This window comes from Gopherus flavomarginatus, chromosome 4, assembly GCF_025201925.1.
Source record: "Gopherus flavomarginatus isolate rGopFla2 chromosome 4, rGopFla2.mat.asm, whole genome shotgun sequence".
Classification (NCBI taxonomy): Eukaryota; Metazoa; Chordata; order Testudines; family Testudinidae; genus Gopherus; species Gopherus flavomarginatus.
Window position 1 is genome coordinate 81,540,523 of NC_066620.1, and position 16,267 is coordinate 81,556,789.

The following is a 16,267-nucleotide window of genomic DNA, read 5'->3' on the forward strand; positions in this document are numbered from 1 at the left end:
GAAGGGACCATTGCAATCATCTCATCTGACCATCTGTATAACAGAACTTCCTCAAAATAATTCCCAGAGCAGATCTTTTAGAAAAATATCCAATTTTGATTTTAAAATGATCAGTGATGGAGAATCCACCATGACCCTTGGTAAATTGTTCCAATGGCTAATTACCCTCAGTATAAAATTTACACCTTACTTTCAGTCTGTATTTGTCTAGCTTCAACTTCTAGCCATTGGATTGTGTTATATGTTTCTCTGCGAGACTGAAGACTCCATTTGTTCCCCATGTCAATTCTTATAGACTAATCATGTCATCCCTTAACCTTCCCTTTGTTAGACTCAAAGAGCTGAATCTAATTAGCTTATAACAGGCATAGTTTTTAATCCTTTAATCATTCTCATGGCTGTTCCTGAATCCCCTCCAATTCATCAACATCCTTCTTGAATTGTAGGCACCAGAACTGGACACAGTATAGCAGCAGTAGCTGCATCAGTGCCAAACAGAGGTAAAATAACTTCTCTACTCATACTCAAAAGTCCCGTTTCTGCATCCAAGCATCCCATTAGCTCTTTTGCCACAACGCCACATTGGGAGCTTATGTTCAGCTGATTATCCATGACCCCTAATCTTTTTCAAAGTCACTACATCCCAGGATAGAGTCCCCCATCACATAAGTACAGGCTTTGTTCTTTGTTTCTAAATGTACACATTTACATTTAGCTGTATTAAAATGCATATTGTTTGCTTGCGCCCAGTTTACCAAGCAATCCAGACTGCTCGAATCAGTGACCTGTCCTCTTCTTTAATTACCATTTCCCCAATTTTAGGTCATCTGCAAATGATCATCAGTGATGATTTTTTGTTTTCTTCCAGAGTACAGAACGGACATTCTGTTTTTCCCTTCACCAGTTAGCTTGATTACTAATATCACCACCATGGACTATTAACACTGAAAAATCATTTTGAAATCCAATATAATTTTTCGCCATTTGTTTGTTTACTTTTTGCAATTCACTGAAGTACAAAACAGTTAAACTCTATAGGTCTGTCAGTTTCACTTTCAGCTTCTCAAGCACAAGAGGAACGTTGAGGTGTTTGGATTCCATTCAGTGCATGGGAATGGCCAGAAACAGAGTTCTCAGCAATTTATTTACAATAAATAAATAAATAAATAAATCATCTCTGTTAAAGCAGAGTTTTGAAAAGCTTTTAGAAATCTAACTAAAGCTAGATATTGATCAAAGAATTTGACATAAGTTTTTTGCCATTACATAATACAGAAATCAGGGAAAATGAAAAAGCAATTTTACAAATTCTTGTTAAACAAAAAATTAAAGAAATGTAAAAATCATCAAAAATCTTTCTTACTTGCAATATTTTATTGTCATCTACTGCAAGACGTTGTAATAAAGGAAACATTTTAGTCTTGCATCCTAGGAAAAGGAGAATAAATTTAAAAGACATCAATGAAGATCTAAAATTTAGAAATATAATACAGTGCTTACTTTACTTACCAAATCCAACATCAGGAAAGTGTATAGAAGAAATTCCAGTGTTTGAAAGAATGAGTTGTTCTAATCTGAAATTTAGAAGTTAAAGTATGTCTGTTAAAAAGATTTTAGTAAAAATACTCAAGTTTTTACATGATACAACCCGTGTTAACTTTTTGACAGCAAGCCTTGTGATTTTAAGAACAACGTTACCAACTACCAACTTCACAGCTGGTAACCGAAGTTTAAAAGGCAGTTTATGGAAGGACAGAAGTGGAGTTCCGAGCTTTCAAAATGGCAGCTTGCTTTGGAGATACTAATCTTCAGAATGGCTTGATTTTTTGTTTAAAATAGTCAGTTATGAACCTTATTTTTGGTATAAGAGTTAAAGTAACTTTGCAACTGATTGTTCATCAGGTTCCACATATTTGAATGGGCAGGAGTAGATGGAGCTGAGTAGGGAGAAAACAGTACTTTTTCCTAAATCACATTTCACGCCAGCTCAGCACTGGAAGTACCAAGATGCTGCTGTGCAGGAATCTATGGAACAAGATGTTATCACTACACAAGATCACAGAGCTTTTCAGCATGGTGGAAACGTTCTTAAAGCATTCACTCCAGGACAAATACCAACGTTCTGATTCCCAGTAACAGGAAGCATCAAGATGCTGGGCTGGGTTTTCAATATCAAGGCATTCTTCAGACCAGGATATTTCTGCTTTAGGAAAGTTTCTAAATGGGATTTTTCCATACAGCCAATTTCGTATTCTTGATTTGTTTGAAATTTCCATTAAAATCCACTCTTCACATAGATTAAGAATGTTAGAAATTTGGATTTTTAACCAATTTTTTAAAATCCTGCTAACAATTTTGAATACAGCATTCTTTCCACATATTAACAAGATTTCTCCAAAGCTAACAAAGATTTCATTAATAGAATTCATGTCAATCCTAAAACATACATGTTCATAGCCAGTTGAAGATACAGATGACCATCTAAGGCAAGCCGAATGTAGGACCTGAAAAGCCTTTTCTACAACACGCTCCTATTTAGAAGAGAAGGTGGTCCCAAAACCACAAACCACCTGTATTTGTAGTGCTGCCCTTGAGATGGAGGAGAAAAAGGTGTGGGATTGGAGAACTCTTATAAAAACGTTCTGTCCTGCACACCCTTCTATTCTGGGTACATCCTCTTTCCCCACCTCACCCCACCTTGGAGGCACGCAGTCTGCCACCGTAGCATCACTCAGGAAAGAAGTAAGGAAGGGCCTTAGGCCTGGTCTACATTCGAAAGCTAGGCCAACCTAGCTATGTCACTCAGGGGTGTGAAAAATGAGAGACATAGTTAACCCTAAGCTGCAGGGTAGACAATGCTAGAAGTCTTCCACCTCTTGGGGAGGTGGATTCACCACAGCAATGGAAGAACCCCTTCCATCACTGTAGTAAGTGTCTACATGCTGTAGCACTTCTAGTTTAAGAAAAAGTTACCTAAGGCTTATCTACACAGGGAGATGTGTCAGTATAACTACAGTGGTATATTTATACTGAAACAGCTATGTTGTTAGAATTCCCCATGTGGATGGACACACTGTTTTAGGATTTAGGGTACACCTACACCAGAGGTGGGCAAACTACAGCCTGCAGCCCACATCCAGCCCGCCAGAGGATTTAATCTGGCCCTTGAACTCCTGCTGGTGAGCGGGGTCTGGGGCTTGCTGCACTCCTGCGCTCCAGGAGGGGCGCAGGATAGGGGGCTGTTCCACACATGCATGCTGCGGCTCTGCACAGCTCCTGGAAGCAGCAGCATGTCCCCCCTCCGGCTCCTATGTTTAGGGGCAAGCAGGGGGCTCCATGTGCTGCTGCCGCCCAAGCACCACCCCCGCAGCTCCCATTGGCCAGGAACTGCAAATAATAGGAGCTGCAGGGGCAGCGCCTGCACATGGGGCAGGGTGCTGAGCTGCCTGGCCGAGCCTCTGTGTAGGAGCCTGAGACGGGACATGCCACTGCTTCTGGGAGCCCCTCCCACACCCCAGCCCCCTGCCCTGATCCCCCTCCTGCCATCCAAACCCCTCAATCCCAGCCTAGACCACCATCCTGCCCCCCAAACCCTTCATCTCCACCTCCACAGCCCACACCTCCAGCCGGAGCCCTCACCCACCCCCTGCACTCCAACCTCCTGCCCCAGCCTGGACCCCCCTCACGCACCCTGAACTCATTTCTGGCCGCACCCCCAGCCAGAGCCCTCATCCCCTCCTGCAATCCAATCCTAATTTCATGAGCATTCATGGCCCACCATACAATTTCTATACCCAGATGTGGCCCTCGAGTTAAGAAGTTTGCCCACCCTGGCCTACACTGTAATCAGAGGTGTGACAACTGCACATGTAGACATAGCTAGATCAAAGCTAGCTTGGGTAACTCAAATAATAGCAGTGACATCTCGAACAGCAATAGTAGTAAAAGTGCTGCAGTCACACCTGTGACTGCAGTGTACACATACCCTCAGAGTTTTTGATTTAACGTATGTCTTTTGGAAGTTGTTACCCTAACCAAAAAAAAGACACTTTAAATCCAAAAATAGAGCATCCACACAGGGAATAACAGCAGCAAATAATTAAACTAGTGCAGGTATGCTGGTAAATTTCCCAGTATGGACAAACTCTTAGGCTTGGTCTATACTTAAAACTAATATTGGCATAGCTACTGCGGGATGTGAAAAAACCATACCCCTGACTGACACAGCTATGCTGACAAAATTATCACTGTAGAAGCAGCTATACTGACAGAAGAGGGCTTCTGTTGGCATAGGTAATGTCATTCAGGAAGATGGTGTTCCTACACCAGCAGAGAAACTCCTTCTGTTGGTGTAAGTTACATCTACCCTAGGGAGTTATGCTGGCATAGCTATGCTGACACAGGCTCTGTAGTGTAGCTATAGTCCTAGTGTTAACTGGGGAGAGGAGCAGGAGGTGGGTGGAAATGCGATTGTAGGGATTAAAAGTGAGGCTCTGCCTCCATCCCTGTCTGATCACCCTTTTTTCAGAAGAAAAGAGAGAAGACAGAAATAATCTCGCGGGATCCTTTCATCTCAGGGCTAAAAGATAAGAGATGCCAGTCAATTAAACATCCTTGGCTATGTGACCACTTATAAAAATCTCTGGCTGACTGCATGCCAGTCAGAATAGTAATCCATTCAGTGTGTTGCCCAACATCATTTCCCAGAATCAGACTGACATATAGGAAGGGGATGGTCATATGTAGTTGTTAAACGCATTAAACAACAACAACTGGCATTATGTATCCACTACCAAAGAATTGCCCCTCTAAATCAGGAGCAATCTCCAAAGCTCCTCATCACAGGAAGCCTACACAGGTTCTAAGAGCTAGTTGTCCTGAAAAGGGTTCTCTCTTGGTTATGGTCCTTTAATTGCAATATCTGAACTTCAAACTGTTTTTAAAAAAAATCATTAATTCCTTAAATATCTTAATAGAAACATGCTTTAATTAAATCTTAAAATAAAATTAAATCCTTCCCCAGATTATGTTAAATAGTTCAGATATTCTCCATAAAAGAGCAAAAAAACCTTCATTTTCAAAATTCTGTAACCTTCACTAGCAAAGCAATATTATCATCATGTTTCAAACCACAATGCATATGTGAATGAATCCATTTACAGAGCATGACAAAGAATTTACAGTAAAGTTCTTTAACAATTACCTGGGGAGATATGCTATTAGATGCAGTTGACTTCCATCAATTAATTGGTTGTTTGAAAGGTCTAACAATTTCAAGGTCTGTAGAACATTAACGGGTCTGTAAGCATTACAAAAAATGTAATTATGTTTTTAAATGGTTTTAAAATATTTACGGTCAGATACACACAACTATATAATAAAATCAATGCGTTCACACATAAGTATCCCAAATCACACAGTATGTTAAAATCTCCTTTGCAAGATTACCATGGTAATGGTAATTTAATCCACTACTGGAATTTAGTTTGATTTTTATCAGACATGCCATGTAACTTTATGCTTACAGTATATTAATCACAAAAGGATGATTTCAGCATTTAAAGCTAAACCTCATACCTTTCTAAAACTGTAATATCATTAGAAGCAAGGTACAATTCTTCAAGTGCTGGCCATCCTGGAGCACAGAGAAGAACCTAATAGGAAAAGCTTTATTTAGTATAACTGTATATATGCCAGAATCTGTGCATAAGTTTTAATTAAAACACATTCAAAATATGCCATAACTATCTAAAATAAGCTATATGGAATACTGTTTATTTCACGAAACCTTCCTATCTAATAGTAACTATATCTCTGATCCTGTATCTCATCTGCTAGTACAGGTGGTAGTCAGTAGGATTCCACACAGCCACAGGATTCACTGTTACTGGACTGGGATCCATATTTCAAAAAGAAAAGGCTGCAGGGGAACCTACAACATTGCCCTTTAAATTGTAACTTCAGGATAGTGTCATCCCATCTTCCCCCATTCTGTGAACCACCATTTTCCATTTGGATTTTCATGTTTCGTTTACAGAATCAAGAACTTTGGAAAACTCTCAGGTTAATCAAACAAGGCTTTTTCTAAGATATAGGGCTCTGAGAAGTCTCCACTGTTTTCTGTGGAACTATGCCAAATTGGCTTAGCCTAGAAACCTCAAGATTTTATTTTAGTCCTGGATGGGATCTAATGCACAGTATTATTTCTGATAAAGGCAGGCTGACAATTTAATCTATCACTATTAGGGCAGGCTTATGCTAGGGAGAAGGCCCATGGCTGACACCCCTCATCAGCAACAGGTCGTCTTCCTAGCGTACACAAGGTATAAGACAAGGATAACTAACTGGAAAAGCAATTTGCACGTTTCCATGCATGGAAACAACTCAGACTTTCACTTTCCTATGTTATATCTGAGTTCATAGAAACAGGCTCTATTATACTACCGGATATTTGTCAGCTCCTTTATAAATACAAGCATATTAAAACACCTACTATACAAAGTGATGCCAGAAACATATTTCATAATGAATCTCAATATGGTTATATCAAAGTGGCTCAGTCACATAAAAATAGCTTTAAAAAAAGTCAGTGTTCTGATCTTTATTAGAAAAGTTGCACCAGTAGAACAAACTGAAAATCAATTTACATAGGCACCCGCCCCCCCAACGTAGACACATTAGAACCAGGTTAACTTCAGAGAAACTAAGCCTATTTAATTCAGTAATTTACCAAATTACCAATTTAAGTACATTTACCAATTTAATCTGGTTTAAGTGTCTCTGCATTAGGGTTTCATGCCAGTGTAACAAGCAATTTTAGACTGATTTAATTGTACCAGTGCATCTTTTCTCTAATACAGATCAGACTCAACTTTGGAAGATTATATGATCTAGTGTAAAAGCCCCTATTATGTTTTTATTGACCCATGAAACCAAATGACTAACAAATAAAAACAATTTACTTCATAAATGTAAGAAGCTCATTACCTCTGCCCATGTTACTCCAGTTCGATTAAGTGCCAGAACCCTCAATTTACTAAGTGTACAGGTTATAGAAGCAGAATCAGATGGAAATTTAATCTTGTTTTCACTGTATCAAAAGAATAAACAGGTTCTTATGTCTACAGCATAAAACAAACAACTCAAGTATTCAACTAAACCACCAATTTAGAATTACATATTTCAGAACAAAAAGGAACATGTAGGATTACATGCCATTAAAGAGAGAGACACTTTATATTTAAAATATTTTCCAACCTATTTAGAAAAATGCCTTAGTAGTTTGAGTGCAAACTCTTTCCTTGCCAATTTTATTTTCCTCCATCATGTATGTATATTTGTTGCCAATCTGAGTTCATCACATATGCTAGCCTGATGGCATTAGGAGTTTTGGGGTTTTTTTTTTGTTTTTTTGGGTGTGTGTGTGTGTGTAGTTTAAGTACTGATGCATTAAGGTGGGAAAAGAGAATTATTTATTTTGTTACCAGAAATAAAAGTGACAAGTCAAATTTTGGCCTATCACCCTTGACACTGTATCTTTAGAAGCAGATTTAAATGAGGGTTTCGGCAGGAAATTCTTGAGAGAGATTCATTTTATGACAAAATGCCATAAAGATTCCCAGACTTACCCGTCACTTAATGCTCCAGTAAAGCATCTATGTTTTTAACAGAATGACAAATTAATGTATTATTTATTGTTAGCACCTAGCCTTTGTATTGCACATTATTGGAAAAATAAGACTCCTCTTCCTATGAAATAGTAGTATAGTAAAATATGGACTCTTCTTGTAATGGGAAAGCTGTCACACCAGATATGTACACAAGAGAAGCGCCAAAAAGAGAATAGCTATTTAGAAACTTATCTACCCTTTTTAGTGTACTCAGAACAGGAGGACTCCCCTATCAGCAAGCCAGAATCCATCTCCAGAACATAAACCATGAAATTATGGAAAAAAATGGAACCCCATCAGGAGGAGTTCTCCTCAGAGTAGGTTCCTCAATGAAAGTTCCAGTCTCAACCTCTTCAACAGTCGGTATGTGTGCACAACTCATGGGGAAGCTAGGCCCCAGCTCTGCCCCCCTCCTCGCAGCCAGAACCCCAAGACCCCCCCTGCCCAGAGGTGCCCTTAGGGGGCCCCCCCGCACCTGCCTGGAGGTGCCCAGGACTAGCCATAGCCATGCCACGCCTCCTTTAGCCCCCTGCAAGCCACCTATGCAGGTTCAGGGGCTGCTGAGGAGGCGGTATTTGCTACTCAGCTTCTTGGGCTCATCACTAATCTCGCTGGAGCCCAGGTACATTACTGATGAACCCAGGAAGCTGAACAGCACATACTGCTCTCAGCTGCCTTGCAACCTGCATGGGGAATAATAAAAGCAAAATCTTCCCCCGCCAAACCCTGCAACCTGGGGTCTGGTGGCAGCAGCAGTGCCAGGAAAGGCCGAGCCTTCTCTTGCCTATTATAGCCGCTGCCCATGGTGCAACTACAGTAGAACACCAGAGTTACAAACTAACTGGTCAACCGCATGCCTCATTTGGAATCAGAAGTACGCAATCAGGCAGCAGCAGAGACAAAAAAAGCAAACAGCACCATACTGTGTTAAATGTAAAACTATTTTAAAAAGGTAAAGTTTAAAAAAGATTTGACATGGTAAGGAAACTGTTTTTGTGCTTGTTTCATTAAAATTAAGATAGTTAAAAGAAGCATTTTTCTTCTGCGTAATAAGATTTCAAAGCTGTATTAAGTCAGTGTTCAGTTGTAAACTTTTGAAAGAACAATCATAACTTTTTGTTTAGAGTTACAAACAACCTCCATATCTGAGATTTTCATAACTGAGGTTCTACTGTACCTAAAAAATACTACTAGATTCATACAAAATATAAGAAGGAGCATCTCTCCAAGGCTCCAGTTTCTCTGCCAAAATTACAAATACAAAATTAGATTGCCCACAGAGCATTAAAGTCCCCTACCTTCCCATCCCATCCATCTCATTTCTCTGAGATCTATTTCTAACAATTAGGCCTAAACACACATACAAAAGTGAAATTTCAACTCCTACTTAGCTGCCTCTACTCTTATCCCCTAAGGGGGGGTTTAATGTGTGTAGCAGGAATGTGCCAACACATCAATATTGTCACAGATATTTCCCTGCAGTTTTGTCACTGTGATCCGCTAGCATTCTTTCAGGTCAGGTGTGGCCTGAGTCCCAGAGAAATCAAGGCAGTGCCCCTGAAGCATTTGGGATACTTCAGTTTGGTGAAAGATGGACATTCTGAATAAAACATGATGCTCTAGATAAAAATCAGACTCTTGAATAAAAGCGTACTGGGACAATTGGGGAGGGGAGTGGGAGAGGGGCGCACCAGGATATAGTGTCCTAAGACAGCTAAAAACTATCCAACAAAAGGAAAAAGAAGTTGTTGTAAAGCCTTCCTACATTAAAAGAGAAAACTCTAAGTTATCAACTGTACAATACAAGGAAAAATAGGTCTGAAAAACAACAAAGAAAATAGATAATAAATAAAATTAGCTAGTCCGAGTAGCTGCCAAATGAGGTCCCTCAGTGAGGATGAGAGAGTACATTCATAAGGCTTGCAACTGTCACCTTAACTGCAGTAAGGTGGTTTAATGTTTTTCACTGTGAAATTCCATAGGGCCTGTCTTACCATTCTGAGTCAAAGGGATACTATCAACTTGATTTTTTAAAGTATAGTTTCTAAGAGAGCACCCTTTAAATAGCATTTTTCTGAACATTTTAAAAATAGCTTTTCTATAAACCTTTTAAAAGGTTTCTCAGTCCCTGTTCATGTTTACAAGGAATTTATTAGTCAATTTCCCCCTTGCCAAGTATATACTAGAAAATGATTAAACTGACTATATAAGGTACTGTCAAACACAGGAAGTAAACAACCAAAAAAAGAGAAGCAATCACAATAGTCTTAGGAGTTTCTTTCAGCCATAGCACAGGGGTTTTATTTGTAACAATAATATATACTCATTCTTGAGACAGAATTGTGATTTTCAAGTTTATAGTATTCCTTTAAAGCTTTGAGACGTGTAGACAAGACATCTACCCTAAACACTTTTGGAGAATTTGGTTTGACACAGTCATAAACATCCTTGGGAATCTATTCTTTCCTTGATGTGACACACTATTGGAAGGTATCGCACATCCAGAAAAAGACGAGATACCTAATAAAAAAAATAAAAACAAAACAATTTGGAACAATTATGAAACAAAAAAATATATATTCATATATATACCTGAGGTCAAGACTTTCCAGATTCTGAACTTGACAAGCAATATCTGTAACTTTCTCCCAGGATGGCAACAGATTTTTTGATAGATTTATACTCCTGATATCTGAGAATTCACTTTAAGAAAAATGTATCAGAATTCTGAACTTCTTTTTTCAGAGAACGGACGTATAACTTTACAACTATTGTGTTCTTGAACCAAAATATAGCAGAGTAAATCTGTCTGAGCTAACAGATACTACTGCTCAGTTACTCCTAGTTTGTATCTTGGAATCTGGTACAGAAATAGTACATTAAGACTTATAAAACAACTCAGTTCTACAGGTCCAGAAGAGTGTTTATGTCTAGAGTAAAGAACATACAGTTCTTATTTGTTCATTTCCTAATACTGTGTACAATTCTTGCTATGAATTTTGGAACCGCAATACGTAAGAAATGGAATGTATTATTATTGATTACATATTCACAGCCACTGATGCCCATGAATAAAGTGCTTCTCCAGTAACAGCTCCAATTTTTATGGTCTTATCTAAATTAATTTTTTCCTTTGCTACCACTAATGCAGCTCCTGATAAAAGGTGGTAGTTAACAGGGTGGATTTGATTTAAATCACTAGTCAGGAAGACTCGATTTAATCATGGATTGCTACATAAAAGTACATTCTTGTTGGCTGTTATAACCTTAATACATATTCTTCACAACTCAGAGACAGATGTAGGTTTTGTTTTTAGAAGGTACACACTATACATTTTTTAAGCAATTTATTTTGAAAGCTTTTCAGATTAGTTTTACAGCTATAACAGAAAATGAATGATTGGTTATTTCATTTACCAAAGGTAATTGAAGCAAATGTTTATGAAGTCATTGGGAGGGGAAACTATCTCCAATTCAACAGGTTAATCATTAATATTTGGAGGATTTTCTTGCCATGCTGTATTAGGAGGAGAACATCACCAGACAGACATTTAAACTGTTTTATTTAACTAAAAACAACCACCACCTTTTGTATTCTGGATTTTTTTCTTCAACAGCAAACACATAATATTTTAAGAAAACAAGCATATGCATTTTTGAATTTAGTTAAACATTAAAGGTTTTTAAAATCAGGTTTGTTTTTGTTAAAATTGTTTTTAACTAAGATAGTTAAACGAAATTTAAAAAAAAGGAAATTAAATTGACTATGTCAGCCAGGTCAACATGAGAAACTTTAAATATTGGCTTCTGCAGCTAACTCAGGTTGTCTTCACGTTCATTTTCCTGTTTGTTCATAATCTGGAAAAGAAAAACAAGCTGTCCTGCTTTTTCAGGTCCCAGATGATTTCTCAATTTGGAATGCATTAGTCCAAAGGAAGAAAATATTCTTTCTACACCAGCAGAAGAAGATACTGCTGTTAAAATGAGATTATTTCAACAGTCTCTGAATCCAAGTGTTTAAGTGACTTCCACCAGTTCGCTGGTGTGACTGTCTTTAAAACATCATCATCAAATATATATTTCTTGAATGGTTCATCCTTAGCGCTGAAGTTTATTATAGATGGCATTATGGAGGGATGATTGTTGGTTATCCACGTCATAGCCAACTCCTCTTCTTCAGCAGTTAAGGTTTGACTCTGTGTGACATTATGAGTGTAATATAATCTCTCATTAAAAAATAACAGGGCCAGAAAAAGTTACTTAACTCACAGACTGACCTAACTCATGGCCAAACTTTAGAAACTGGTTAGAAAAATATGTAAATGAATAGAGCTTTGAAATGCAAGTCTGCATTGTTAAAGGTAGAAGGGTAGGTGTTTGCTCAAGTCTTGTAATGTAAACAAACAAGCTTTGATTCAAAGATCAAAAAAGAAATATTAACATTTAGAAAGATACTTAAGTGAAATAGTATTATTGTCTATATGTCTCTTTGAAGGTTGTGGTAACCTGTATCTAAACTGTTTAATGGATAAATTACCCTGTGCTAATTGCCAGGATGTTTGGAAGAAGAAATTAAGCCTATTGTTTTCTCAGGCCAAAAAGGCTGCTAAAAATGTATAAAAACCCTGGGGCATGATCCTACTTCATCTCAGATCACCTTTGGGTTTCAAGAATGGAAAACCTTAAGCCATAAGGATTAAAATCCCCAGTCACTGACCGGAGTCACCCTAAATATGGACATTAAGCTATAACCTATAAACTATTTCTAAAAGGACTTTTGGAAACTATAAGGTCATCTCTACTATGTATCTAAACCTCAAAAATTAAATTAAAGTCTGTCTGTATATTGATCTTTTAACCAACTCTCTCTCCCTTTTCTTTTTTAATAAATTTTAGCTTAGTTAATAAAAATTAGCTAATAGCGTGTATTTTGGGTAAGATCTAAGTTATAATTAGACCTGGGTATGTGACTAATCCTTTGAGATTGGAAGAACCTTTTCTTTTATATGATGAAATAAAATTTTCAGTAATCATCATCATATCGAATGTGTGTGTCTGGATGAAGACCTGAGGCTGGGCACTTTAAGGAAACTGCGTTGTTTGGACTTCTAAGTGACCAGTAAGGTACTACAGAAGCTGTTCTGTGCTGGTTTGGTAAATCTAAGTATTGAAATAACCACCAGCTTCTGGGGTTTGTCTGCCCTGTTTTGTTTATAGTTCACCCTGAGTGACCTCAGCTGGCTCCCCCGGGCAGCACCGTCACACCCTGTTGCCGAGTATTGAGAATATTGCAAGAAAATGAGCTGGAGATAGTGCTTGTCCCATTTGTTTCTTTAATGCTTCTAATTTAACTCTGTCATTGCATATTTCTCTTTTTAAGATCTCACTCAGTTCCTTCCAAATTTCAAAAGCGTCAGCAATAAAACAGCTATTTCCCTGCATTTTGTTCAAGACTACAGAAATAGGCTTCAGAGTACTCAGCATGTGTTCAACATTTCTCTTAAGCCCAGTGTTGAGAACTTTGGCTGTGACAGTGCCATCTATTTTTTCACGATTTTGTTCACAAACTGTCATCAGATTAGGCCAGGTCTTGATATAGTGCTCAAAACAGTCCACAACTGAGTTCCATCACATGTCTTGTGGGTGAGTTAGCTTGGTTCCTCCCACTTTTTTCAGAGCAGCTGTTGCAAAGTGGTTGTTACGAAAGTATTTTGCAATTTCAACAACATTAGCCTTTATTTCTGGAACACTGAACTCTTTGGCTAGGAGGTGCATCAAATGAGCACTGCAACCATATGTTATTAGCTTGGGACTCTCTTCACTCTTTTCTAAATCATTTCTTCTCATCTTGGATACATTTGCAGCATTGCCTGTGACAAAGCTGCGTACTAGACATTTGAATTTTTTTTCACAATCTGTTATAGCTTTTACTGCTACTTGTTATAAGTATTCTGCTGTGTGCGCATTTCCTGATGTATTGATCGTTTCTGTAAGGAAGACATTCCCTTCTTCTGTTGTCACACAAGCACATACAACAGGATCATTGTGGACACTGCTCCACCCATCAAGACTCAGGTTAACAATTTCACCCTCTAGACTTTTTGCACACTGCACAATTTCTCTTTCATATACTTTATCCAGTAATTTGCCTGCGACATCTGCTCTGTTGGGTGGACTGTATCCTGGTCTTAATGCAGGACCGGCGCTAGGGGTTTTAGCACCCTAGGCGCATGGCAATTTCGCCGCCCCGCGCGCTGGTCCCGCAGCTCCGGTGGAGCTGCCGCAGTCGTGGCTGCGGACGGTCAGCTGCTCTGCAGCTCTGGTGGAGCTGCCGCAGTCGTGCCTGCGGGAGGTCCACTGGAGCTGCGCGAGCAGCCGACCGTCCGCGGCGATGACTGCGGCAGCTCCACCAGAGCACAGAGCAGTCGACCGTCCACAGCCACGACTGCGGCAGCTCCACCGGAGCCGCCTGCCGCCCCCTCTGGCAAAATGCCGCCCACCAATAATCCTGGTGCCCTAGGCGATTGCCTAGGCCGCCTAAATGGAAGCACCGGCCCTGTCTTAATGACTGAACCATGTTAATGATGTGTGGATTCTCAATCATACGGAAAGGAGAGTTTGTTGCATAAACAAACCGGGCAATTTTTTCATCAATTTCCTCTTGTTGTAATCTGCTGGTTCTTATCACAAACTTATCTATAGTTGTTTCTATATGATGGAGATTTTTTTCTCTTTTTTACTATAGGTGATGTACTGTGGCTATGTGACATACATGATGTGACTGAAACACTATCATTGGCAGATAAGTCTGAAACAATAGAAAATGATAGTGATCTTAAAGGTGGATCTTCTTCAGAATCCTGTATGTTGAGGATGGATTCGCCTAAACAAAATAAGTCAATGCAGTTAATTATTATTACCATACTGCTCATTTAGTATTACTCTCTGCATTCACTGATACTTAGTACTACTTTAAAGGTGAAATCGTAAAAGGAAGAAATGCCTATTTCAGCTATTTATTTTTTATTACAACTGCATCTAAAATGCTAGTACCATAGAGTAACAACTACATTTTTTGCTCAAACATGAGAATTCAAGAATAGCCCAAAAGGAAGACAGGCAGTCCTTAAGAAAGAAGTATGAAATAAAAAAGTTTACCAACCTGAAGATCCTGCAAGTTCAGATATATTCCTTTCATCATCTTCAATAAAGCTTCCTCCTGAGAAGGAACACTTCTCATGATGTTGTTTCATTCGGGCAACCAGGCCTTGCATTTCTTTGTTACACTCTTTGCATTTTGCATGCATGCCTGTCTTTAGAGGAACTTAATTAAAATACTCCCAAAACTGGGCCTCTTTTACGGCCTGCTGCCATTATAGGTTTTCCCTTCTAGTGAGAGAATCAGTGAAGGCTACACTCAGAAAGACCTCAAGGAATGTGCTGATCAAACAGTTTCACTTTTGTTTCTACTGCCTGTCCCTCCTTTCTCACATTTATTTCCAGACGTCTTCTCCTTGTCCAGATCTAGTCCACCCCAACAATCTTTTATAAATTGAACTTTTTGAAACTTTGCACTTTTAGAGAGATAAGGGATTGGATTCTGTGTACACAAACTTGCAGATGGACAATAGGGTTAAGGTCTGTTATTTCGCACCTCTATATGTTATTTATTTTAAAACATTTTTGCTGTTAACAAGCATGTTATCTCTGGAGACATAAATCCGCAGTTTGAGAACTGCAAAACTAGGCATCTCTGATGGTATCTTCTAGGCTGAGCACTGAGTCCCATTGGGTAGATAGAAAGATTAACCTAAATAATCTACATACTATAGAATTAGAATTTATAATCCTATTCCATGATGAGATATCTTTGAGCTATAATGTATTAAAACTATCTTTAGATGGGCTTTTCCTCAAAAAAATGATTTAAATAAAAAAATTGATTTTAAATGATTTTTTTTTAAAATCATTGATTTTTATCCACACTAGTAGTTACCTGAACTGGTATTTAAGAAAACCCTTCTTGTGCCCATTATTATGGAATGTCTACCATTCAAAAGCATGTATAGTTAGAGGACAGACTGAATTACGCTCCTAAATTTAATAAAAATGAACTAAATTGATTTGAAAACAACCTCTGAAAATATGTAAATTTAATCCCTTAATCTCTGCAGAGTACACCTGGAAAGATTAAAGTGTGTGTCTGATTTATGTAAATAGTAGAACATAACAAAACACCTTTAGAAAAGGATACTAGGACACGTTCTGCTGATTTCCTCTTTCTGACCAGCATGGCTCACTGCACATTCTCTCACTGAGATGTCTACCAATTTGTTCAGTTGACTACATGAAAAAATACTGAACGTTAATTTATATACCAAACAGAGAAAAATAGTGCAGATTATATATTGTATAAAAGCACCCAGATATTAAATCTAAAACTATGCATTTCACATCCTTTTTACAATTACTATTACACAAACACTGTATTACCAGATAGTGGTATCATCTTCATCTAAATCACAGAAATGCTATAATGAAATACCCTTCAGCAACATTACAGGACAGTCTGTAAAAGCAACAAAGAAAATGACCCT

General features: G+C 38.4%; 1 protein-coding gene across 3 annotated transcripts in view; it reads right to left on the reverse strand.

Moving 5' to 3' along the window:
- The window catches only part of TBCE (tubulin folding cofactor E), a 71,306-nt gene that overhangs the window by 31,094 nt on the left and 23,945 nt on the right, over positions 1-16,267 (reverse strand). For all 3 annotated transcript variants that reach the window (XM_050950418.1, XM_050950419.1, XM_050950417.1), the window contains exons 5-11: positions 15,925-16,013; positions 10,263-10,362; positions 6,988-7,090; positions 5,578-5,654; positions 5,204-5,299; positions 1,510-1,574; positions 1,364-1,428 (exon numbers count right to left, since the gene is read on the reverse strand). In XM_050950418.1, the coding sequence (XP_050806375.1) occupies positions 1,364-1,428; positions 1,510-1,574; positions 5,204-5,299; positions 5,578-5,654; positions 6,988-7,090; positions 10,263-10,362; positions 15,925-16,013 (595 nt within the window). The remainder of the gene's footprint in view (positions 1-1,363; positions 1,429-1,509; positions 1,575-5,203; positions 5,300-5,577; positions 5,655-6,987; positions 7,091-10,262; positions 10,363-15,924; positions 16,014-16,267) is intronic.